Source organism: Aedes albopictus, chromosome 3 (genome assembly GCF_035046485.1).
Source record: "Aedes albopictus strain Foshan chromosome 3, AalbF5, whole genome shotgun sequence".
Taxonomy (NCBI): Eukaryota; Metazoa; Arthropoda; class Insecta; order Diptera; family Culicidae; genus Aedes; species Aedes albopictus.
In genome coordinates this window covers 254,365,601-254,393,191 of record NC_085138.1, presented here as the reverse complement: position 1 = coordinate 254,393,191, position 27,591 = coordinate 254,365,601, and the positions used below count along the sequence as shown (strand labels likewise).

Below are 27,591 nucleotides of genomic sequence, written 5' to 3'. Positions count from 1 at the left end.
GTGTACAAATAAAAGTCAATTTTATGTACTACTGCGATGTCTGACCTAGAGCAAAAGATGCAATTCCCACCAGTGCCGCCACTCATCAGTTGCCTCGGAAATCCCGGCTACAATCGGAAGCCTAGCTAGAAAAAATAAGCCTGCCCGAGGTTTTTTAATCAGTTTGACATCAAATCGAATGAAAAATAATTATGCCTGCTTAATTACTTTTACATTTGCTAGCATCAAATCTGTTGATCAAAATAAGATCACATTGCAATAACACTCCTAAACCAGCTTTAATGCTTCCAGTGGTTGTTCCGAAAAGGTTTAACATTATTTTATCACAACTTTATGCAATCTATCAGGTTTTTAGACCGATAAGATATGACAGGCATGCGACTTTGAAGGAAGTTTTAGGTTCAAGTTTTAAGACACACTTAACAGTTCTCTTACAATAAAGTTTTTGCTTGACAAAAAGACTAACAGATAAGTTTTATTCTATGGACGTATAGATATCTACAAATTGTTTTTAAGTTGCTTGTGTCGTTAAAGCTTCATGACAATAAGAACTGCTTCATTAAACCTAAACAGGTTTATCAAATACATGATAAAACCTCAATAAATAATGTCTAAGAGCAGAAAGCATAGAAATTGTTACTTGGGCAGAACGTGGAGTCATAGTGATCGGGAAGCAGATAAAGCGAGTTATTCGGTAAAAGCCGATAAGCGATCGCCATATCAGCATCTATGCGCCAACGAACGATAAACACGATGATATGAATGATGAGTTCTATGAAGGCATTGATAAGGCCTTCGGAGTGTGTCCAAAACAAAAGGTTAAAATAGCCATCGGAGATGCAAATGCGCAGATCGACAACGAGGGTTTTTTTAATTTAAACCTCGATTCGGGGTCTTTTTTAATTAAAAACGATGTTTTCATCCGACGTTTCGGGCACATTTATTGTGTTTATTTCAACCTGACATTGGAACGGAAAGCCTTCATTCCGTTACCAACGATAATGGTCTGCACCTTGTGACACTCGCTGCTGCTAGCTCCGATTCATTTTCCGGCTAGCCAGCCGAGGGAGACAGTGGACGGCCATCAACCAAAATCGAGACGGACTGTTTGCAATGGAGGTGGCTGTGCAGCAGCTTGGCAAAATCATTGACTTTGCGTCCTCGAAGTCCAACATAAGCAAGGACTTTAAAACGGCCCTGTTACGACTTCGGAAGTCAATGGACGATGCCAAGATCACGAAAGATTGGTGAAAACTGCAGCAGCGGCAGTTGTGGTGGATGCAACTGCTTTTGATAAGCACTCGCAGAAGCGGATGAGGCAGCCGTCAGGTGAGGAGCAGTCTGGCGGTGACCACTAGGCTAGGCGAATACTAACCACAGAGTAGGGCGAACCATAGGGAGGACCTCCCTTGGACGACAGTTGAGCGGAAGAGGAAGAACCGCTAGATGAGCAGGAGCGAAGGGACACCAAACCAAGAAGACGTACGAGGGCGGGTGCCAGGCGCGAGAAAACAGTCCAAGTACTCGGACGTCTTGAAGGCGATGCAAAACGACGCCAAACTGGATCTGGGAGCCGACGTGCGCAGTATTAGACGTCGTCGCATAGGTAAATTGATCCTAGCGCTCAAGCGCGACAAGGAGCACAAGGGCGACGCCTACAAAAGTCTGGCGAAAGAGGTTCTTGGCGAAGGGGTCGAGGTGAGGGCTCTTAGAGCGGAGGCGACTCTGAAGGTGAAGAACCTAGACGAGATCACCGAAGCGGAAGAGATCGTCACCGCACTGCGGCAACAGTGCGAGGAGCAGGTGGCCACCGCAGAGTTCGGCTACGGAAAAACCCGGCAAGGACACAGGTTGCCTTGGTACAGCTACCTGTGGCGGGCGCAAATAAATATGTCCGCCATAGTAGAGAAGCTAAAGGTGGGTTGATCAGTATGCCAACTGACCGTGCATGAGCCACCGGAGGTTTGCTGCAGGTGTCTGGTACCAGGACACAAGTCATGGGACTGTATAGACCCTGACAGGAGCAAGCTGTGCTGGCGATGCGGCGCCGAGTCTCGAGTCCACCAACGTATTTAATTTAGTCCCGGGAAATCCGTGAACATCGGGCACCCAATGAATGGTCCAAGGTGCCCGACCTTCACGAAAACCGTAATGAACAAATCACAGTGCAGGTAACGCTGCAGAACCTGAACCTGGACGAAGCTCAGCAACTGCATTGTCAGACAGTTTCTGAATTGGGGACGGATATCGCCATCATTTCAGATCCATACCGAGTACCCGCCGGCAACGGCAATTGGGTCGTGGATGGGTCCGAAAAAAATGGCGGCGATATGGACCCCGTGCAGGAGTTGGTGTCTACTACATACTATACATAAGGCTTCGTGGTCGTCAAATTAAACCACGTCTTCTTCTGTAACTGATATGCGCCTCCACGGTGGTCGATCGACCACTTAGCACAGATACTGGACTACATGACGACCGTGCTGACAGGGCGAAGGCCGGTAGTAATAGCGGATGACTTCAATGCCTGGGCCGTGGAATGAGATAGCCGATTCACGAACCAGCGGGTGCAGATCCTGCTAAAGACACTGGCCATACTGGATGTCGACCTGGCTAACGTCGGTACTAGGAGTACCTTTAGTTGGAACAGTGCAGGGTCGATTATTGACGTTACTTTGCGTAGTCCTGATCTAAGTAGTTCGAACTGGAGAGTAGACCATGGCTACACTCACAGGGATCACCTGGCGGTTCGTTAGAGAATCAACTACACCAACAACAGTCAGCTGGTAGAGGAAGCAGCGACTAGGCCAAGGCCAAGCCCTCGAAGGTGGATGACATTATACGTATACCGTACCTGCCTACAGGCTAGGCGGCGAATACAGCGAGCACGAACTGAGGAAAAGCGAAACGAACGCTGGGTGGTGTTCGACGCTGCTAAAATCGCGCTAAAGGCCGAAATAAGGGCAAGCAACAAAACCTACTTTGAGAGTCTCTGTAAGATTGCCAATGCGAATCCATGTGGAGATGCCTACAGAATCGTGATGGTCAAGACGAGAGGTGTAATGACTCCTACAGAGCAATCTCCATAGATGTTGGAGGGGATCATCGAGGGGCATGATCCTAGTCCTTGGCCTCCTTTCGTAGGACAGCTGGGGACTGGGGTAGGCGATAAGGAGAGGGTCATCGATGTAGAACTTGCGGAGATAGGAAAGTCCCTTAGTGTAGGTACCCGGGTAGAGGTGAAGTACTGACGATCAAAACGTGATATTGATTTGATTGATATAAGATATAAAAGATCTGAAAATAATATCTGAAAAAATGTTCCTGGAACATCTGAATAACATCTATCAAAATATGATATTTCAAGATCAAACGAATAACTTGCTGCTATTGGTTAGATCTTACAAGATCTAAATATGATCTGATGATAATATTCCAGGAGTAAATTTCAGATATTATTTTTAGATCTTTTATCTCTTATATCAATCAAACCAATATCACATTTTGATCTCAATATCAAAATATGCTATCATTGAGCTCTTTTCCTCTACCCGGGATGGCCCCAGGTCTGGACGGAGTTCCGAACCTGACCTTAAAAGTAGCTATTGCAGACACTCCCGAGATGCCACTGTTGCAGATCCCCAGATCTGCTATGCAGAAATGCCTGGACGAGGGAGTTTTCCCAGAAATTTGGAAGAGGCAGAGCCTAGTTCTATTGCCAAATGCGGGGAAACCACCTGGAGATCCAACGCGTCAGCATTTAGACCAATATGTTTGATCGACACGGCAGGGAAAACACTCGAAAAGATCATCCACAAAAGCTTGTTGAGCCACACCGAGGGTGTAAATGGTATCTCGAGCAATCAGTTCGGCTTCCAGAAGGGGAAGTTGACCGTAGACGCTATTCTGACGATTACAAAAACCAACAAGATAGCGCTCCAGCGCAGCGTAAGAGAAGGGGGATTCGCTACTGTGCAGAAGTAACTCTGGATGTAAGGAACGTGTTCAATAGCGCCCGTGAGACATTTCGCACTGCCGTGTGCAGCATAGTTGTCTTATGTTAACAGGGATTCCTACAGAACATTGGACAACTATGCTGGTAGTTCAGACACTGTACAAGAGGTGGTCCAAGGGTTCGAGTCGACTACGTAGGTCATACCGGTGCCTTGCGATTGAAATCTACCCTTACTGCGATTAGGTGGCCGCGGAAAGAACATCCTGGTAACGTTGCTGTCGTGGCGTGTCGGTCTACTGGGTTGGATCTGACCTCGCGGTTGGAAAAGTGGAGACCCTACTGTCAGCAACCTTCTGGTACAGCTGGTAGGGCCTGAAGGGTAGTAATACCCTTGCCTACAGCAGGTCAAATCTTGTTGCACGTAAGCATCAGCTCTTGATGCTTGCAAAATAGTTGGGCGTGGGCGTGGTGGTTGAACCTGGCCGCCTTCCGAGTTTCGAGGAAAAAAGGGGTGGTGAAGACCACACGGAAAACTGACTAAGCACCAGCATGCTATCTTGGTGGACTCTCCAAAGCGAGTCATCGATGTTTGTTGCTGCAGGCTACGCAGCTAACCTTGACGGTGCGATGTACACTATGTCTCTATGATGCAATGTGTTCTTAGTGATTCCGGAGAGATATAAAAAGTCCTGCAAACGTGATTTTTAGATCAAAGACTAATGATACGAATTAACGAGAAAAATCACCTCAGTTCAGAGGTATGTGTCAGAGGGAAATAAACCTCCTCTAAAATTCTATTGATCCCCTTCTCGGCTGAAACAAAAGACAACGACCAATCAATGCTCATCAAAAGCATGCTTTCCCCGACAACCAGTTAACCTTGACTGACTTGCCAGTTTATTTGGGTTTGGTGATCCAATCTATTCGTCAATGTACCGGGTTGAGGGTGAGTCCTCCCATTCTAGGTTTGGAAGAATATCTTTCTCCAAACTACTAGTTGTAGTTCTGATTATGTATTGCTATTGTAAATGAATAAATAAGCAATGAATTTAGTGAAAACATACCTGAACAATACCTGACAAAACTATAAAATTCGTCAGATTTGTTAGAAAGTTTTCTGTGCTACACAAATTTTCCTAGTAGGGGAAGAGTGGTGAGAGGGGCGGGGGTGCTATTGGGGGTTCTGACTTCAGATAAATGCTTGTTCTAGGCTAACTAAATCTGACTCCTTGTAGCAACCTTCGTCCACCAGTACTGGATCGTTAACCCTACCAAACATTCATGGGCGCCGAAATTGAAGCGCCGCAGGCGCCCTGCAGTAGCACCACTTAATGATTAAGAGAAAGCACCATCACCAGCCGCCGCATCGCCCCGGCAGAGCACGCTAGATAGATGGGAAACTCCGCCGCCCGACACGACAAAAGAGACGGGATCGCATCTAAACTAAATGGAAAATCGAAATGTCAGTCCCAACGGGGCAAAAGAATCATAATGTGTTCCATTGGCATCGCCTTTTTGAATGACGTTCGGAGTTCGATTTTTCATTCGGGTTGTGTTTGTGGGGGTACGTTGCGCAGTCTACGGCTACAGTTCTCCTATGCTCCTGGGCCACTTCCGCTGCGGATGGGATCTCGCAAAGGTCATCACCGAGCGTCCGAGCGGCTAGAGAATAAATGTGGGGGAGGTTGGGGCAAAATGTATAGTTTAAAATAAGGTTCAGAGATGGCGTTACAATTGCAAATGCTGTTGAATACGGGAACATATTCGCCCAAACGGCCCATCGTTAAAAAAAACACCGAATTCTTCTCGAATGATGATCCCAGACAATCAGTAATCGTATAAGATGTTGCATAAGATGATAAAATAGATGCCATATGCGTTCATACCTCCATTTAGGCGCCACAGAGTTGTTGCCTGTTCTTGGTGAAGTTGGTTAATGACCTTCTCTAGCAAGCGAGGGAGACGTGGGTTCAAATCTCACTAGATCCAAGTGGATATTTTTTTCCCCAATTTTCAATTTCAATTTGATCATTGTCCAACATATTTATGCCTATGAATTCCACGCTTTACGTATGCCTGAATACTTTTTTTCTACTGCAGCTCATTTCATACAGATTTTCCCTGTCCAAACGTGGTCCTGGGCGACCACCCGCACCGAACACCCGAGGATATGGATGACCAGAAATAATAGCTCATTGCCAAACGAGATAGCGCAGCGAAGATAAGAACCGGCCAGGAATGTTGATTGCATGTAGGTAAATTACGGCAAAACAATAGAACATGCATTTTCTCCCTTTACGACCGAGCGAGAAAGTGAGTGTTAGAGTGCGGGTGGTTTATCACGATGGCTATGTTCAGGGCCGTTTTGGACATTAAAAACGGTGGTATATGCACATGCTTTGTTCCTTTTGCGGTGGATGATTGAGATCAGATATTGCAAGGACGCATATGTATGAATAATTGTCAGCTTGAATGTAATTTCATTAATCTATTTTGAAATCAATGAGGAAAATAAATCGAGTAATGTTTCTACAGTCTAATTAGTGCTAAAGGATTTAAATATGGAAAATCTAGATTAGACTTAATATCAGGCCGTGGGACTTTTAAACACTAGATTGAGAGACGGCCTCTGTGTCATCGGGCAAAGAAAAATAACAAAGGTATACATAATCCCAACCGTACTTCAAGAAATGCGCATTAATAAACACGTAAGGGGCTGTCCATAAACCACGTGGTCATTTTTTTGGGACTTCTGAACCCCCCCCCCCCCCCCCCCCGCGTGGTCATTAGTCCATACAAATTTTTTTTTTCGTCCATACAAAATGCTCATTGGCCGAACACCCCCCCCCCCCCCCTCATGACCACGTGGTTTATGGACAGCCCCTAAGGACATAGTTTCCTGCACACCGAAAACGGATTGTTCGCTCTCACACGTAATGCTCAAGGGAACCAACTAAACCATTTCTAACTCTATAGGCTGGTAGGTACCTCATAAATAATCGACGCAGGCATACATTCTTGCACGATGCATTCTATAGGTCAGCTGTTTTATTCTTCCGGCATCGAACATTTCCAGGAAACTTAAAAAAAAATATGTGTGCTTTTTCTTGAACGTCCTTTCTCCAACAAACTTGCTTGTCATTGAAACAGGCCGATTTCCTGCTGCCTGGTTGAATTTTTAATTCCGGCAATAGCATGCTGTCTCCGTCAAAAGTCCTACAATCTACCACGGACGCTAGACACGATGGCATACGAGTCATACAGACGAAAAATATGGTTGATAATTATGATTGGAGCTCTGGGGTTGGTCTATTATTAGTACCGGTGTACATAGTAGGAGGTATTTTTATTCATTATCCAAAACATACCATTTCTAGAATATTTTGGCAAAAACTGTATGTTATGATTTGATCTGCCAAGGTGTCTCACAACTTAAATCTAAAGTATCTACATTAAGTTCAAATATAATGATTTCACAAAAAAATGGGAGTCTAAGAAATCATCAATATAGTTCCTCAACATATGAAAATTTTATCAAGCTCAATTTCAACACAACTTTTATATAATCGTTACTTTCTAACAGCTCTAAACGAGTGAAGAGATGATAAGCAATCCCAGAAAGAATCTCAAGAGGAGTCTCTGAAAGAATCCTGAAGGGATTTCTGAATGAATCCCGGAAGGAATCTGATCACAAACTAGGGAGGGAATTCCGAGAGGACTTCATGAAGACATGTCGCCAGGATTCCTGGAGAATTCAATAAAATAATCTCGGAAAAATTCCCTGAAAGAATCTCGGAAGAAATCCCTGAAATAAAGTCGTGTAGATTCAGTGAAAAAATGTCTGAAAGGCGTGAATAAAAGAATGACCGAAGGAGTCCCTAAAAGAATCTGAAACGTCTTATGACCCCGAGAGCACTCGTTGTCCCAGACAGGGACTAACCTAAGGCCTAAGCGGCTGTTCACAGCCACGGCCGCTTCCGGGACACACAAAAAAATCCGTTCCGATATACGTGAACTCTCAGTCACGGCCAGTCTTGTTAGAGATCACAGTCATTTGAATCTTTTCGTCGATGTTCGGCCTCCTTGGTCTCCGACATTCGCCACACAAGCAATCAAACTACAGTACGAAACAAAAATGTCAAACGAATGCACTTCACAACGATAGCGTCTTCGGGAGACGGTTCGGCTTTTGTTATTCCTGTCTTCTTCCATAGTGAGAGCTGTTTCGGCCAAATGTGTGTCGTATTCAATGCAACATGCAAGAACATACTAATACTAACATTCATAATCGGGACTGGCTATAAATCTATGCCAAAAGCTAGAATTAGACAAATGTCATCGTGTCAGACGATCTTGATTTGACGCTTTCTTATGTTTATTGAACTTTGTTTTACCGGTCGTGTTGTGTGTAAGAGGTAACGGTTGCGCACGATTGTGACAAAGCAAGCTGACACCCGACTGCGGCAACGCAATGAAGGTAGTGAAAAGTGTCGAATGTTTACAAGACTGGTCACGGCAACGGGAACAAACGGGAACTATGCATAGCATCGATAACAACAATTAGAAATGTACACCGTGAACTAGATATCACGGTTTCTAGAACGCCCATATTGACAGCTGGAACTAGGGTCTGGCACCATTTGGGCAGGAGCACCTATTTTGGGCACTTGCTGCTGTAGCTCAGTCAGTTTTCAGCCAATCGACTTGAATTTTGGAATACGATAAGATACGCACAGTATCTAGCCATGAACAAAATTTCATATCAATTGGTTTGAAATTGACTGAGTTATAGCAGCAAGTGCCCAAAATAGGTGCTCCTGCCCAAATGGTCCCAGACCCTAGTTCCAGTTCACGGTGTATATTTGCTTGTTCTCATATTTGCATTTGTTTGTTCACGTTTATCAGAACGGAGTTTTTCGCGTGGATGGGTACTCAAGGTCTCTTTTCTTCCGGGTCCCAGGGCGTATCAGATTTGGGGAAGTTTCAGATATGGTAAGCCTATCTATTTTTTGGGGTCTCCAGTTAGCCTAGTGGTTATGGCTATAGATCGCCAATCCGGAGACGGCGGGTTCGATTCCCGTCCCGGTCAGGAAAATTTTCTCGACTCCCTGGGCATAGTGTATCATTGTATTTGCCTCACAATATACAAATTCATGCAATGGCAGGCAAAGAAATCCCATCAACAAATAACTGTGGAAATGCTCAAAGAACATTAAGTTGAAGAGAGGCAAGCCAAGTTCCAGTGGGAACGTCGAGCCATAAAGGAGAAGAAGAAGTCTATCAATTTGAAATTGATATACTTTTGTTTATTGTGGTGCTGCGGGCAAATACGGAATAAGGTTCGCTACCAGAACGTGGCGGAGGAACCCCTGGCTTGCGTGGCAGATACCCTCGGGCCACATGCTGTTCTTGTGAGAGGGGGGGGGATCGTTGTCCGTGACTACGGGTATTGTATTAGCGGAGGATGCAAAATTTGCCGGTTTTTGTACGGCGATGAAAACGAGATCTTTTTATCAATTCGTTTACTTTAAGGCTCACCCGCCGTATCCGGCTTATCAAAGCCGAACAAGTTTTAAAGTGAACAGTGTTTCTACTTATAATTTACACTTTGGTTTACATTATAGTTTTTTCCCTTAGAACCTTAGAATTCTTAAAAAAAAAACACTTGAGGTCGAGGGAAAACTTGGGAAAAATCTATCAAGGAATCCCAAGAAGAATTACTGAAAGAGTCCCTGGAGAAATACCTGAAGATATCTCAGGAGAAAGCCCAAGAACCCGAGTAGGTGAGAAAATCTAACGAATTACAGTTATTAATAATTAAATTACTGAAGAAAACAAAAACTGCTACTGGTTTGATTGAGATAAGAGGTAAAATATCAGAAATAATATCAAAATCTAGTACATATGGAGAAATGCTCAATAGTAACTCGTTAAGATATTACAAGATCAAAACAATAGCAGACAAGATTTGTCCTTACGACCTTAGCATTCACAGGCGGCGATGCTTACCACTCAACTGTGGCTCACCGTTGTGAATGTCATGGCAACGAGAGCATGAGGTTCATCGTTTCCACAGCTCAGAAAGGGGCCCATGGCATTTCACTAACATTGAGGGACGAGGGTGTATGTGTTCCATGTCGGGCAGAAGAGCTAAATTTGTTCTTATGTAGATATTTTCAGATATTTCGACAAGAACAAAAACTGATATAATATCACTTTGAGTTATTGGTGCGATATTCTTTAAATTTTTGAATAACAAATCAAAACCACTTCGAGCTATAACAGCAAAAATTTTCTCGATTTGAGATTTCATTTAGATATTCTCGCCTGCCCGGGAAGAACCTCACGAAGAATCCTTGATGGAAATCCTGGAGATATTTTTGAAGAAATCCCTTAAAGAATCCTGATGGAAATCAATGGAAGAATCCCAGGTTTAATCTTTGGGAGGATCTCGAAAAGAATCCCAGGAGCAATAACAAAAAGAATCCCTGAAGAAATTCTGGAGAAGCTTTTGAAAGAATACCAGAAGGAATTCCTGGAGGCAACCTTAGAAGGAGACTTGAAGAGATCCAATGAGGAATCCTGAGTAGAATACCGGAGTTCCAGTAACAAAAAATATGGGACAAATCCCTACAAGATTCTCTGGATGATTTTTACGATAAATCATGGCAGGAATCCTAGGAGAAGTCCATGGAGAATTATATGGAGAAAGTGCTGACTGTTTCCACAGAGATCCTTGTGTGGACCTCTCAGAAGAATAATGTCTTCGGCAAAGCTACTCAGAAGACTAAGGATATTCACATAGAAAGCAATATAGTTTGAGAATCTCTCATTACGTGGCGCTATTGTTCTAAGATTCTTTTGGTTTAGTCTAAACGTCGTATATCTCACGTTCTGGACTACTTAGAAAAATACTGTCTTCGGTGAAGTTGCTGGGACGAATGAAATCTTTCAAACAACTAAATTCGAGATTTGCTCACCACATTGCTTTTGTATTGTGATGATATACGAGTTTGGTCTAAACGTAGTCAAAATTATATTGATTGGGAGACATTTCGAGAGTTTCTTTGGAATTTTATCAACAATTAATTAGAAACAGCTTTGGTATTTCTTTTGGCAACTGATTCAACACTTTCTTTAACCATTAACCATTAACTCATTAAGATTTTTTATGTTTGATGTTTTAATTATTCGGCTAGTATTTTGAAAAATCATCAGGGAATTCCTTTGGGAATTTCTTCGGAAATTTCTTCTAAAATATGCTTGGCAATTCTTCAGGAAACTCTTTTAGAATTTCTTCGGAAATTGAAATTCGATTATTAAGTTTATTTCCTTTGGAAATTGCTTCAGCAGTTTCTTCGGTAATTCTCTCTACAAATTCTTTGTTTTCATTTTGGCAATTTCGTTAAATAAATATTTCCTTTTTCAGAATTCGATCAAAAATTTTGAAGGAAATTTATTCTAAAATTGCTTTGAGAATTTATTTGACAATTACTTTTATATTTTTTTCTCATTGATTGCTTTCTTCAATTATATCTGCAAATTTGCTGTGAAATACTCTGGTAAAACCTTTGGTAATTTCTTCGACAATTTCTTTGAAAATTACACTGGATATTCCATTGAAATTGATCGGGCCATTCCTTGAAGATTTCTTTATGCATTTTTTTTTTAATTCTCTTGGAAGTGCCATTGACAACTTATTCTGTATTCTTTTTGAAAATTTCTTCAGCTTCTTCTGGATACTTCTTTGGACATTACTTTAAGGCGTCCTTCGGCAACTCTTTGGGAACTTCTCTTCGTCAATCACCTTAATTTTTCAAAATTCCTTATGTTATTCTTTTGAGATTTTCTTCGGCCATTCCGTTGTAAATTCGTTGTTTTTTTTTATTCGCAAGAGCGTATCTAAACGAGCATCATTAATTAATAATAAATAACTAATAACATACCGAATTTCGTAAGGAATTACCAAAGAAATTTTCTAAGAAATTACCGAATAAGTTCTCAAAAATTGCAACAGATATTGAAATTTACGTAGAAAAAAAATCTAAACATGTTCAAAAAACATTACAGAATTTTCAAAGAAATTGCTTGAAAATTTCTCTAAAGAATTACCGCAGAATTTTTCGATAATCCTTAAGGAATTGCCACAAGGATTTCCAAGGTAATTACTGAAAAAAAAAATCGATAGAAATTTCCGCAGAAACTACAGAGAAGATATTTAACGCTTTGATCAAACTGACTGCTTTAACCCTAGTTGGATGTTGGGGTCAATATGGCCCAGACAGGCACGCTGAACGAGTACCAGACCCGCGTGGTGCTCCTAGCGTAACATCATAGAAGGGTTGCAGAATACGAGTGTCACGTTGTGGGCGAATTTTGAATTGAATTGTTTTTTATGCGGAAGTTTTTACACTTCTGAGAAAATAGTAGTAGCATACGAATCCGGACGCGAGTTATGCAATGATTACATGAGGCTTTTATTCTCCTGATCCACTTAACCCTAGTAGGATGTTGGGGTTAATATGACCCACACAAACTCGCTGAACGTGCACTATGCCGTCATGGTGCGCCTAGCCTAATATCTTAGGTAGGTTAATCGAAGACTGTATCCTTCAAAGTACAGGATGGACTTGGGTTGAACTCAATCATCTAGAAATTCAAAAAACTGAGACCCGATTATCCAGGTGTCCATTATTTAGCAATAATGAGTTCGATTATCTGGGAAAAATAGCTCAATTTTCAGGGGAAGAAATGAAGAATGAATTTCAAAACACAACGTATTCTTGGTGAATGATATTATTCTTCAGAGAAACATTTCCAAAAACAGAATATTACCAAATGGTCCAGCACACCAGATGAGCTAGGTGACGCTTACATCAAACTGGTAGCTCTTAGTGAATTCTCGAAGTGTTTTCTATGTGAAAGCTCTTAATCTTGTGAGCAACTTGCCAAAGGCAGTATATAATGCTAACCCAAATGTCGGACATGGTGACTTGTGTAGCAGATTGCCGGTAGCTAATGTTCACGGAACCACCGTTTTACCGTGTCAACACATTCTTGACGAAGTTTCTTCTAAGTATCTCTCCGGAAATTTATTCTGTGGATTTCTCCAGGAATTCCTTCAAATAGGAATTCTTGCAGTAATATCTTATGGGAGCTTCATTCTAGGCATCTTCCAAGGATTATTTTTCTTGAAAGCCCTCCATACAGTGCATCAGGAGATTCCAGCTGGAATTCCGAATTCCGTCTGGGAAACTTCCAAGACTTCTTTCTAGGGTTTTCGTCTGGAATTCCTTTAAGATTTCTTCACAGTATTCCTCGGGATATTTATCCAGGCATTTCTACTGGGTTCCTTCCTGAGGTATTTCTAACTGAATTCCTTCTGCAGCAACCTCCAGAAGTTATTTTTTCGGGATTCCTCCAGGCGCTGGTTCTGCGTTCATCTTCAAAATAATCGTTTGGAGGTATTCTTTCTGATAATTCCTACAAGAAGTCCAATAATGGACTCTTTCCGAAATACTCATTGGGAATTTCTCCAGGCATTCTATCCGGAAACTCTTGAAAGAATACCTTCTAAAAATTCATTCAGAAGTTTTTTCGGAGAATTCTTTAAAGAGTTTCTTTAAAGCAGTGGTCACCAAACTGCGGCCCGCGGGCCGCGTGCGGCCCTTGGCCAGGTTTTGTGCGGCTCGCGAACTGATTTTGAAATGTATTAGAAAGTGGCCCACTCAATGATTCCATTGAGAAAATCGGAAATTTCACCAAAATTTAAAACTTTCATGTAAATGAATATTAACTACTGGAATTTTGCCAATATCATAAAGATTGTTTTAAGATAAGACTACTTTTTAGAATTTTGTTTAATTTAGTTAACAACTTCAGGGATTAGGCAAGATACTATTCAGTCTTCATTTCCCTAGCAATACTTTTGGGAATCCTTCTTAAAATATCTATTCTAAATCGGCTACAAATACATGCACACATTGCTCAAAAAATCATGTCAGCAGGCAAGCTTGCTATTTGATGAAAACATTCGCGAAATGATGCGATTTGCTTTCGACAACGAATACGTTTTCACCCATCCTCGCTTTATTCAATCAACCTCCCATACGAGTAGCACACGAACGGACTCAACACTGATCAGCATAGTTGACTCTTCCTTTTCGCCGATGAGCCGTTGCGTTCTAGCCAAGCATCTCTTTTCATCGCTTTCGATGCTTTTCGACAGCTTATCGCGAAGCATCGTTGGCTGGAAGCTTTATTAGTATGGTATCGGTACATGCGAATGTTGCTTCTGTGTGCGTGTCTAGCGTTCGTGCCGTAGCTTCACAAACCAACCTATTCGGTATGGTTCGGCTGTTCGGGCGAGCGTGTGGCGGCACAGTCAGATGTGTGCAAAATCGTTTGTGATTTACATCATGTTCGTTTTGCCACCTCTTTGCTGCTGGTCATCGCTGATCAGTGCACAGTTCAATCGCACGCGATAAATATACAGTTGATGAGTTGTGATGAGCACTAGTGAGGTGATCATTTGCATCATTGTCAGCAGGTTTTCCTTCAGTGGCTTCCCAAGAAATTACACAAGAAAAACTTTAAAAAATCAGGATCTCAAGTATCTCCAGGCAATTTTCCGATTTTTTTTCCCAGAACCCTGGAATCCCTACAATTCATTCTGAAATTTCTCAAAAATCACGAGAAGCCCCACAATTCCAAGATTTTTTAAATAAAGGGTTCGATATAATATTCAGAAGATCCCTAAGTTGGCTGTTACAAATTGCATTCGCAAATTTATCAAAACTGGATCTAGAGTTTTACACGAAATTTTCCCGTGTTCGTGTTTAGGACTTCGACAATTCTGCACTTATAATCTGAGCTATAAATACGCTGTAAGTTTAACCACAATATTCTTAAAGTGGTCCAAATTGTTCTAGCCAGCATCACTTTTGCTTATTTTTCGTATGACTTTTAGTCTGAAATAATTTGCTCAACATTAAATGCCAAAAAATACAAAACCTAAATGTTACGGTGTTGAAAATCGTGTTTTAATGCTCTACGATATACAAGCATTTTCAAGTGAAATAAAATCTCCTAATAACTCCAGAATTATTAGTTCTTTGCTCCTTGTTCAATAGTTTAAAAAAAAACAAACAAATGATTTTGTGTTGAATCTTGAAAATTGAAAATTGAAAAAAAAAATAAACTCTTGAATGACTTGCGGCCCGTGGTCTCCTTTCAAAATTTGATTTTGGCCCGCAAAGACAGGTAGGCTGAGGATCACTGCTTTAAAGGATTCCGCTAGGAGTCGTTCTGTGGATTTTACAGGTCTTTCTTTAGAGTATTTTTTCAAGAGTTTCATCTGAAGATTCCTATAGAAAATTTTTGCAATTACTACCCTCTAGGGAATCCTCCTGATGTTCCCTTTGGGGATTTATCCGGGTGTTCCCTCAAGGAATGCCTCCAGGAGCTCCTTCTAGGAATTTCTCCAGGAGTCCCTCTGGGAATTGCCCCGGGAATTCCCTCTGAGGATTCTTCCGGGAGTTCCCTCTGGGGATCCCTCTAGGATTTCTTTGTGGAGATTCTATCATTTCCTGAAGTTCTCTCTAGGAATTTCTTCAGGAGTTCTCGCTGGGAATTCCTCCAGGAATTCCCTCTGAAGATTCTTCCGGCAGTTCCCTCTGGGAATTTCTCCGGGAGTTCTCCCTGGAAATTCTTTGGGAAGTTCTTTCTGGGGATTCCTCCAAGAGTTTCCTCTGGGGATTTCTTCGGGAGTTCCTTCTGGTACGAAGTATTTATATTCTGAACAACTTCTTCGAAGACAGTATGTGCTGAAATCAGGCCTGCTAAATATCAGTCTCAGTGCCTGTTTTTCAGCCAAAAATGAATGACGTTTTCAGTTCCTCGATGTGATGACTGACAGAGTCCAAGAGCTCCATTCGTAAGCGACCCAACAAGGTCAATTCCCAATCATCCACACACTACTATGCCATTCGTCCCAAGCGGTAGCTTGTGAGAGTGAGTGCCCTATACGCTACCACACGGGTGAAAACACTCAACTACAGAAAATTGAATGGAAATTTAGCCCTGCCAACTCTCGCTTTCATTACGCTGCGTGCGAGTGTGAGTACTTATTTCATTCCGGTCCCGTGTTGCTGATCGGAAAACAACAATGACAGGAAAACCAAAACGGAGAAAATGAAAAAATGCAAAATATCGCTATCATGAAGACTTGTCTAAAAATTGCAGCCCTGGCTGAAATATTGTGCAATTCTCAAGATTCTCACCTTGAAAGTAGTGTCCTATAAATAGGAAGGTGGACGGATTTGGGTAAATAAAAAAACTACTTTGTAATTGGCCATCCATTGTTCCTAAATTTGCGTAGGCATTATTGATTATTATCACATATGTTATTATGCTGGTTGTGTGTAGGGGAACAAAGCCCAAAATACCAAGATGGGATAAAATGACCCAATTCATCAAATCATTTCAGAATGGGACTTGACCATTACTATAGGTGAATGGTGTCAAGATATGTTTGCATAGAACATTCTTCTAGAAGCTAGGCCGCAAAACCCACGAAAAATCTTTTGATTTTCCAATGAAAATTGGCAACTTCCGGTTTTTCGTGGTTGCAATTAAAGTTTTCTGGTGATTTTATTACCAGCCAAGTGTTTCCAACGAGATAGAGGCACACATGGAGACGCATGGTGGTTGATGTCTACGCTTTCCATATTAGGGGTCATTCAAATATGACGAACATCGTTTTGCGGGGAGGGGGTAACACTCCATTTATTGAGTATACGAAAAAAGCGGGACAGAGGGGGAAAATGAGTCGGAAATGAGCATGAGCATGAGCATGAGCATGAGCATAGATGACCGCACAATTCGTAGTTGCTACTCCGTAATTGACCAGAGCAATCGAAATTGCACAAGGAACCAATGAATAGGGCTTGGGACTAGCTTACTATTCTCAATGTACACAGATCGAGAGCTCTCAACTTTAATAAGGTCAATAACGGCGCCGGCCACGTCCTTAAGGTCATCGAGGATGGAAGGGAATGTTAGTAAGACAAACGTTGTTATAAAGACCGCGAATCGCTGCATCTCCACGTTTGTCTCAGGAAGGAATTTTTTGTTAGTAGGGTAAGGTACATTGTCAGTCCGGGAGTCACCTATGGTTGGTGATATGATTTGACAATGGATCAATATACACAAACCGCCGTTAACAACCGACCACTTTTCGACGCAAGAACTAGCCAAAAAGAAAATTCTATCGCGCGTCTCCACTCCACTAGGGAGCAGAAACCTTTAGTCTATTCCACACAGAAATACACTGAACGCGACTCACTTGTCGGCGCCCGGATTTTTTCTCGACCGGCGAACCCGAAGTAACATTTTTTCACTCTTTTGTGTAAATGCAAAAAATGAAAGAAAATATTTATTATCAACTAAAAGTGTATTGGAAACTAGCGCCGAAGGGAAGCGAAAAATTCGGAACCGACTCGAACCACGGCGCGCGCACACTCGTCCCGTCGTCGGAGCCCCGCAGAGAGAAGAGGAAAAAAAATCGCAAAAATCTAGCAAAGCGAGCGCGCGAAACTTTGGTGCTGCCGAACTACCGCACACTACTGACTGCTTGGCGTCCCGTCGTCGGAGCCCCGCAGAGAGAAGGGGAAAGAAAATCGCAAAAATCTAGCAAAGCGAGCGCGCGAAACTTTGCTGCTGCCGAACTACCGCACACTACTCAGAGGGGGAAAATGAGTCGGAAATGCCCAAAAACTAATGGACGTAATTTTTGAATGTTTTCATGAAGTGGCATCTTATCCCATGGCAGACGGCCTTTTTGCACCACTTCCGTTTTACGAAGCAGTTTTCAAAACCGCTAAAATTCGATGAAGATGCAATAGTTTAATAAATATTTTTGCTGAAGTATCGAGCAAATGTTGTCTAGTTGCTGTTAGTACTTTGAAAGCCTAACAAATGAGACTAATTATCATTGAACACGATGAAAGTTTGAAAAATGGCATCTTACCCCACTTCACCCTATCCATTCAGAACACAAACCCGTTGTTCATTTCTAAAGCGGACCCTATCAGTATATCAGTATTTTTTGGCGAAATACAGTTCAATCGAAAAAAATTTCAAAACCTATGAATCTGATAGAGTAAAGTGGGGCAAAAGTTCGAGTGGGGCAAGAGTTTCTTTTGAAGTTTTTGAGCTCAATTCAAATTATTTCTACTGGGTGTCAAGGTTGTTCGAAGCCTTTTTGAAAAAGAGTCTTTCACTCCAAAAATTATGAAAATTGATCAATAATTCGAAAAGTTATGACAAAATGTTGGTTTTTGATCAAAAAATTGTAATATGCGATGGTCCTTCCAACGCATGGAATGGAATTGTAATGAAATCGAATTCGATATTTTATTTTGGGGCGTAACTAGGTATATTTTGAAGATGCTTAAGCATGTATAACTTTTTGCAAAAAAGATTTGGAAATCATGTTTTACACATAGTGGGGCAAAAGTTCGAATTGTGGGGCAAGAGTTCGAGTCATGTAGCAACTTTAGGTAAAAACCTAAAATTCTGCAAAATGTATATATTATCTCTAAAAATGATGGAATTAGTGAGAAAATTCGATTAAAGTTGAAAAAATGTTGTTTCATCTGAATTTGGCGGAAAACTACTAATTTTTGGTGTAGTAAATTTCAAATTATTTCTACTGGGTGTCAAGGTTGTTCGAAGCCTTTTTGAAAAAGAGTCTTTCACTCCAAAAATTATGAAAATTGATCAATAATTCGAAAAGTTATGACAAAATGTTGGTTTTTGATCAAAAAATTGTAATATGCGATGGTCCTTCCAACGCATGGAATGGAATTGTAATGAAATCGAATTCGATATTTTATTTTGGGGCGTAACTAGGTATATTTTGAAGATGCTTAAGCATGTATAACTTTTTGCAAAAAAGATTTGGAAATCATGTTTTACACATAGTGGGGCAAAAGTTCGAATTGTGGGGCAAGAGTTCGAGTCATGTAGCAACTTTAGGTAAAAACCTAAAATTCTGCAAAATGTATATATTATCTCTAAAAATGATTTTTTTTTTTTTTTTTTTTTATCTGTATTAACCTAAAAATGATGGAATTAGTGAGAAAATTCGATTAAAGTTGAAAAAATGTTGTTTCATCTGAATTTGGCGGAAAACTACTAATTTTTGGTGTAGTAAATTTAACCCTGATTTGGGTAAAATCCAGATCGAACTTTAAAGTGTATTTCAGTTCCAACATCAAATATTAAATGGTTTTCAGTATTCAGATTACCAAAGTGTCGAAATAGTGTGCTACGGTTAGTGGAATTCCACAAACACTAGATTCGAACTTTTGCCCCAGTGGTGGGGCAAGAGTTCGAATTAGACACACACATACGAAAAGTGTTCTAACTCAAAATTGAAAAGACATTAGGCGTAACTTTGTTCAGCAATTTTTTAGCTAATGGATGGTAGAATCACCACTCGGTATTCATTTTTTTTATCTGCTTCGATTTTTTGAAAAAAGTTGAATTTTCAACTAAGGTCGAACTTTTGCCCCACCTTACTCTACATTTAAAAAAAAGTACTGATATTCATGATAAATACTTTATCAGCTTCATAGCTCGTGTAAAATCTGCTTAACCCTCGAGTGATTGCGTTGAATAAATTTCGCTTTTTGTACTCAGCATTAGCATGGTGCTGACAGTGGGGGGCAACCGCGCGAATCACAGAAGGTTAAGAAAAGTAGCCATCAGTCATGGCTCACTAGCTGGCCTGGCAAACATTGTCTTGCCCCCGGTTGACGTTCGACAACTGTTGGCTGCACGGCACTCACGATTGGTTTTATGTCGATTGTGTTGAAAATCTTCCCAGGTCATACTGCATTAGTGCTTTTACCATTTTCATTTCTTTTTAGATAATTTTCGTAACTTTTTGTACTTATAAACACAGCCACCACGAACACGAATCGAACCATGCAAGACTCATGCTGATCGGTCCACCCGTTCTTGAGTTTTGTTGCCTCAAAGGAACTTCAAACTCATTTTTATATATATAGGTAGATAGATAGATAGATAGATAGATAGATAGATAGATAGATAGATAGATAGATAGATATATAGATAGATAGATGAGCATAGATTACCGCACAATTCATAGTTGCTACTCCGTGATTGACCAGAGCAATCGAAATTGCACAAGGAACCAACACGCTAACGCCGCTCAGCACAAAAGTGCATAATTTCCAGACTACACCAAAAATGTGTAACCCTTGCACATTCACAAAATCAGCTCCTGTGTCCGCAAAATCGTTAAATTCACAAAAATGTTTGTACAGCAATCTAGCTAGGTTTACTAGTGACCTTGGAAAACAATAAAAAATCGACATTTCGCATCTAGACGAGCGTACGAGCTGTTTTTTGAGAATGTGTAACTGTAACACATTTTTGTGTGGTCTGGAAATTATGCACTTATGAGTAGGGCTTACACATTTTAGTGCTGAGCGGTTTTACTGTGAATGAATAGGGCTTGGGACTAGCTCACTTTTGCAATCAGTCATGTTTTAATAGAATGGAAAAAATGGATAGCCCCCCACAAGCTAAAGTACACTCTCAAACACCAGAAATAAGCTGCAAGTGGCGTGTGGCACTTCGAGGCGGACAGCTCAAACGAATTGATAGATGAAGTGCAATAATGGTGATAAGCCTGCTGCAGCCGACTTTCAATGTCACGTTAACATCGTGACAATTTTAATCAATCTAAATTGCATTATCGGCGAACGAAATCTACAGTGTTCTGTTTTGTATACCCGCGCGTAATAGTTATAGCACACTGCACTACCCAAGCCCGCTAACCCAAACACATTGCATCGAAGCAAGAAAATTTCCTCTCATCTGCTGTTCGAACGATGACAAATTATTTGATGATGATTAGAGCAATTCTCACTGTTTTTATACAACAACAGAACTACTTGTTATAATTATATGGCCGGATACATTCCAGGAACACTACATGAAAGTGTGAACTGAAGACACTATGCAAAGATATGAAATGTTCAATTGGAATTCCAAATTTACTGTCAATGTCATCCCAATCGAGCAGGGGACCTGTCAAACGAGCTTTAAAGGCATTGTTTGATAGCATCATCGTCATGATGTGGAAATGATCATCAACAGCAACAATCATCAGATTTCGTGTCTTTAGCATATAGTGTCTTTGGTATGAACGAAATATGCTAATATAAAACTATTAAACTATTTTTTTGAGTTGTGTCTCTTTAGCACAACGACGATTTATCCACTACATGTAATCATATATTTTAGACAAGCAGTGCTTGTGAAAATGTGATACACACTGGCAAAGAGGCGCACAAAAAATGTGCCTCTATCGATGTAAATAAATATGTTTTATATGTTTTTGTTTGGAAAAGCGGACGTTCAAAGCTCAACACATATCCAGTTGAACCTCACAGGTTTCAGAACGAGGAAGATGATCTTGGCGATCTTGGTGAATGCGCGCCGCGCCAAGAGCTGGCGGAAGATTATATGAACTATACACATGACTGCCGGTCATGCAATCGAAATTAAAACCATGTGCGAAAGTCGATGAAAAAATAAACCTTCTAGACATTCACGGAGAAACTCAAGTACCTAAATTTGAGTTTTTTTAAACTCACTTTTGAGTTCTTTTTTGTCTCCTCTCTCATCCACTCTCTTTGTTGTTGTCAGAGAGCGAAGAGCAAACCAACCCAACTTTGACAGTTCGGTGCGGGAAGCCAAAATTAAGTAAACAGCATTGAACTCAAATTTGAGTATTTTGAACTAGAAGTTGGGTGAAAAAAACTTAGCCGGTAGGTACTTTGCCGCACGGGATCAAATGTAAAAAACCCACTTCAACATCGCTTCCACGAACTCAAATATGGGTTCCCGCACGCAATCCCGAAGTTGGGTGAAATAAACTCATATTTGGGTACTTTGTTTTCTCCGTGTTGATTCAAATAGACCGACGGGCGGCTGAAAACATACAAGTACAAACTCAACAAAGGGTGTTAGGCCGTGAATGTTTTCAATTGGTTTTTCTTCATCCATTGTCGATAATTTCATTGCCTCATTTGAAACAGTTGTGGGAAATTGCTTTCACTAATGGCAGAACTTTCTTTTATTTCCGTTTCAGCTTCCTGAAAGAAGTGTTGGCCGCAAAAAACTACACATTAAAACCGAGGGTGGTTTTACCCGATGACTACGTCAAAGGTATTGTATAAATACGGCTGTGCACGTGAAAAATATATTTATATATAAATGTCAATTATTTTTCTTTATGTATGAGATACAATCGATAACATTTGTATATATGGTGATGATTTGACTGTATAAAAGCTGCAAATGGAGATTTCTATTTCTTTTTTGACCTTAGTATTGAATGCATGCTAGGACAAGAACTGTAATGCCATTAAATCTTGCAATTTGGAGGGTTTTCGCATCCCTGGAAAATCCCTAAAGGAATCTCTGCAGGAATTCTTGAAAGATTTCTGAAGGAATTCCTTTGCTAAAGCTGCAGAGGGTATCCTTGAAGAAAATCATGGATGAATTACTGAACAATCCGAGGATGAACTTCAAAAGGATTTCTGGGAGATAAAAAGAATTCATGGATGATTCTTGGATAATTTCCACAAAATTATCCTAAAGAGTTCCAATGTAAATCGCTGGAGGAATTCATCTAGAAATCCTTGAAGTAATTCATAAAAATCTACAGGTAATCCTGGAGAAATTCTTCGGTGCATCCCTGGAAAAGATGTTGGAAGGATTTCAAAAACTTCTGCAGAAACCTCTAAATAAATTTTTGAAGAGATCCCGAAATGAATTTCTGAAGGAAAAAATAGCGGAATTACTGAAGGCATCCCTCGAAGAACTTCCGGAGCAATCCAAGGAGGAATTGCTGGAAAATCCCTGGAACAATTCTATATGAATCCCTATAGGAATTCCTAAAGGAATATGCCTGGCGGAATTCCTGAATTTCTGAAGGGATTCCTAGATGAGTTCCTATGTGTGTGTCGTTGTCGATTCGGACGGTGTACGTTCTATTGTCGTCTAACGAGATTATCTCAGTTGCCGTTGAATTTGCTGCTATAAATTGTTTAAATTACCTGGAAAACACAACCTCATTGGTACCGTAACTGTTGTTTTATTTATCTGCCGACTCCTCGCCGTTTTTGTGGAGAAAACAAGGAAATATTGACTGTTGAATATCGCCATGAATTGCAAGAAATGCGTTCTTCCAGTGGACACGAGAAGTCAGCCATTCATTCACTGCAATGGGTTGTGTGCCTCCATACATCACGCTGCTTGTGTTGGGTTGGAGAATGCTGATCTAGCTGCTGTGTCACCTCCAAAAAGAAACAGCTTTTGGCTGTGTGATGACTGTTTTGCCGAATTCATTTGTTGGAGAAACGAACGAACCGAGAGTGCTGAAGAATCATCTGCTCGACCCGATCACTCACTCAGTCAAAAGCAAGAATATGCACTACAACGCGATGTCGATGAGCTAAAGGCAAAAGTTGAATGTTTACTACTGTCCACGCTAACTACTACTGCAAGCTGCCATCCGAACACGGAGATGATTCGTCACTCGACCCCAAATTCATCACGGCAACCCGATAGAGAAATGAGCGGTATAATCGATAGCAGTGTAACGCCAAGTGCAAGTGTACCTATTGTTTCGGAACGATTAACGAACTCGACTGTAGGAGATGAAAATTTCGCATTGTTGCTGACAAACATAGATGGGAACGTTTCCGAGGAGGATATCCAACTGATGGTCGCCCGATGTTTAGGAGCCTGTGATGCTGAGTGTAGGAATGTTAGAAAGCTTGTTCCACGATGGGTTGATTGTAGCGCACTTGATTATGTCTCGTTTAAAGTAATCTTGCATTGCAAATGGAAAGCGACTGCAATGATGTCAACTACATGGCCAAGATACGTTAAGATTCGTGAATTTAGAAGAAGAGAATGCACGTGGAAACCCGATATTGTGTAATTTGTCCCATTAGAGTGTATTTTTAGTAATACGTGCGCTTTTTTTTTGTTGATTTCTGTTGTTTTTTTTTTTTGCTTTTGTCCCCTGTTTTGTTAATGTATACGTTCCAATGTATAAATAAGTGAAATAATGTAGTATGTCATGAGTTTCAATATTGTTTAGAATAAGTACATTCAATAAGACTAAAACAAGTCCGTTGAATTAATAAACGAATAATAATAATAATAATAATGTATTCTAGGAGGAATCCCTGGGGAAATTTTTGAAGAAATCTTTTGAAGATTTCCTCAGGAAATTCCTAGAGGAATTTCTGAAGGAATCCATGGGAAATTTCCCTAAAGAAATCCTTGGAGAATGTCCTGGAGAAATCCCTAAAGCAATTTCTGGAGGAATCTCTGGAGGAAATCCTATAGAACAGCGTTTCTCAAACTATGGGTTTCTCAAACCCACTGGTGGGTCGCGGGCTGATTTTTAGTGGGTCGCGAAGGCTTGGACGATATTGTAATAAATCACCTAATAAACTTACATCAAATTGTATTGCAAGCCATTTTCTAATTTACAAATACCCCCTTGGAGAATCAGCAGTTATTTGTAGAAATTCGGTTTCTCGTTATTCAAAATTTTTTATTATAAGTTTAAGTCAGGAGTATATTTAATATTGATAATACTGAGATTCTGAAACTGGGAATTTTCAATCAAAAGTTTTAAGATTAGGGTAAAATTTTAGATTTTTCTTGTATTCTGTAAAAAAAATCAATACTGGGCAAAAATTTCGAATGAGTGTAATCAGCCTTGTACCCCTTAACTCCGTCCTCCTTTGCTTATCCTTTGTAATCTTCCGAAGTGTCAGTTATCTACTGTCAAAGGATAGGCAAAAGAGGGCGGAACCAAAAGGTACAAAACTGATTAAACTCATTCGAAGAGGGTGTTCTGCTTAGCGGGTTCGAAAAGTCGGAAAAACAGCAAAAATTTATCAAACTTCGACAAGAAACTTTACCTAACTTTACTTAAGACGAAGACAAGAAACCATTTTTCCCTTGAAAAAGGCCACACCCAATGGCCGAAACGTCGGGTAAAATAAACATATAACGTCTAATTAAGTGTATGACTGAGATAGCCGAACATAAAAGTTAAGAAACTTTACCTTTACCGAATTTCAGCAAAGCTAAACTTCGATAAACTTTTGCTGAATTTCAATAATCCTCAATTTTACAAAAATCAGAACATTTTAAAATTGAATAGTATTTACAATCCGATCTTACATTTCAAAGTAGATTTTAAATATTTGGAATGCGGCCAGGGTTTTTATAAATTGTCCCTCTGTTATTGGCTATTTCCGGTCAAAATTGGTTTTAGGCGGAATTACTTAATAGCTTCCGACGTTTCGGCCCTTGGTTTGGGCCTTCCTCAGGGTGGTTATAGGCGTGCCGCTAGCGTTTCATCGCCCTTTGCTGGGCTGTGGGCTGTCGGAATGGTGGTTTGTCTGCAAGTTTTGTTTCTGATTTTGGATGGTGGTGTGTAGATTTTGAGGGTGAATTTTTGGATTTTTGTTCTTGCCACTTCACCAACCACTAACATGGCGTCTAGACACTGTGTACTCTGGGTGGGTCGCCAAATTCTATGAAAATCAAAAGTGGGTCGCAAGCTGAAAAAGTTTGAGAACCCCTGCTATAGAAATATCTGGAGGAACTTGTGAACAAATTCCTGGCGTAATCCCTAGAGGAATTCTTTGAGGAATTAATGGAGGAATTTCTAAAGAAATACCTGGAGGAATTTCGCAATGCTCTTGAATGGATTCCGGGAGCAATTTCAGGAAGAATTCCTGGAGGAATCCTTGCATGAATTCCTGGAGGAATCCTTAGAAGTGATCTGGGTAGAATCGCTGGAGAAATTCTGACACAAAAACGCTTGAGAAAATCCCTGGAGAAATCCATGGAGGAATTCCTGGATAAATTCCTGGAGGAATCCATGGAAAAAATACTGGAAAAATTTCTGAAGGAATTCCAGGAAGATTTCTGGAGAAATTCCTGAAGGAATGGCTGAAGAAATTTCTAAAGGAATTCTTGGAGGAATTCCAGAATCAGTTACTGGAAGAATTTCTAGAGGAGTCCCTGGAGAAAACCCTGAATGAAATCCTAGAGAAATGCCTGCAGGAATTCCTAAAGGAATGCCTAGAGGAATTCCTAGAGGAATCCCTAGAGAAATCTCTTGAGGAATTCCTAGAGGAATCATCCAGAAATAACTGGATAAATTTCGGGAGGAATTTCTGATCCATTCTTGGAGGAATTTCTAAAGGAATTCCTGGAGTTGCCCTGGCCGAATTCTTGGATGAAATGTTGGAGGAATGCCTGGAGATAATCCTTGAGGTATCTTTAGTGCAATCTCTAGTGCAATCTCTAGAGGATTCCCTAGAGGAATGCCTGGAGGAATGCCTGGAAGAATGCCTGGAATCTCTAGAGGAATGCCTAGAGAAATGCCTGGAGGAATTCCTGCATACATTTCTATATATTCCTGCAAAAATTCCTGGATGAAGAACTTTTCTGGAGAATACCTGGAGAATCCAAAAGAATACATGCTAAAATCTCCAGCAGAACAACCGGAGGAATTCCTGGAGAAATCTTTGGAGAAATTCCTAGAAAAAAAAATAAAAGAACTTTTGGTGGTATCCTTGCATCAATTCCTAAAGTAGTTCTTGGAGGATCTGTGGACGAATATTTGGAGGAATCCCTAGATAAATCCCTGGGAAAACTCCCGGAGGGATTTTTGTAGGAATCTCTTGAGAAATTTCTGGAGGAATCCCTGGAGAAATTCCAGGAAAATTTTCTGAAGAAATCTCAGGAGCAATTTTCGAGGGAATCCCAGGAGGAATTTCTGAAGAAATCCAAGGAAGAAGTGCTGAAGAAAATCGATCAAAAAACGATCAAATCTGACTATACATGTAAATGGTTGCTCCTCCGTGATGGGCTGGGACACTCCACTTATTCTCAAAGTGCAATTTAAGCAGCTCATACATTTTGATCAATAACGGCGCCGGCCACGTCCTTATAGTCAGTTGGGAAGGGAAAGGAATGTTAGAGTGTACTGGTTGTTGCTACTAAAGACCGAGATCACCTCTGCATCCCCAAAACCAGCACGGACTGGGGTATTTGTTAGACGGAAAGGATGGGAGATCTGGGAGTCACCGTTGGGTCGGTTATGCGATCCATGGGGATATTTATAGTGTTCGTAAGGTGATAGATTGTGTGGTGATTACTATGAAGGACAAGTGGCACAGCTCGCTTTGGTTGCATAACTTGTAGGCGTTATATGTGCATTGTGCTGTTGGAATTTGGTGAAAACATTCGCGAGATGATGCGATTCGCTTTCGACAACGAATACGTTTTCACCCTACCTCGTTATATCAAACCGACCTCCTGTACGAATAGCACACGAACAGGCTCGATGCTGATCAGCATTGTTGGATGCTCCTCTTCGCCGTTGAGCTGATGCGTTCCAGCCAAGCCTGTCTTTTCATCGCTTTCGATGCTTTTCGATCACCTTTTCACGAAGCATCGTAGGCTGGGAACGTTATTGGTGTGGTGTCGAT

The 27,591-nt window shown here is 40.9% G+C and overlaps 1 protein-coding gene across 6 annotated transcripts in view; it reads left to right on the top strand.

Moving 5' to 3' along the window:
• Nucleotides 1–27,591, top strand: part of LOC109422319 (glycine receptor subunit alpha-4) — a 155,968-nt gene that overhangs the window by 80,769 nt on the left and 47,608 nt on the right. For 5 of the 6 annotated variants that reach the window (XM_062860258.1, XM_062860260.1, XM_062860262.1 and 2 more), the window contains one exon: nt 22,146–22,222. In XM_062860258.1, coding sequence (XP_062716242.1) covers nt 22,146–22,222 — 77 coding nt within the window. Of the gene's footprint in view, nt 1–22,145; nt 22,223–27,591 lie in introns of those variants that run through there. The other variant, XM_062860264.1, reaches the window with a different exon arrangement.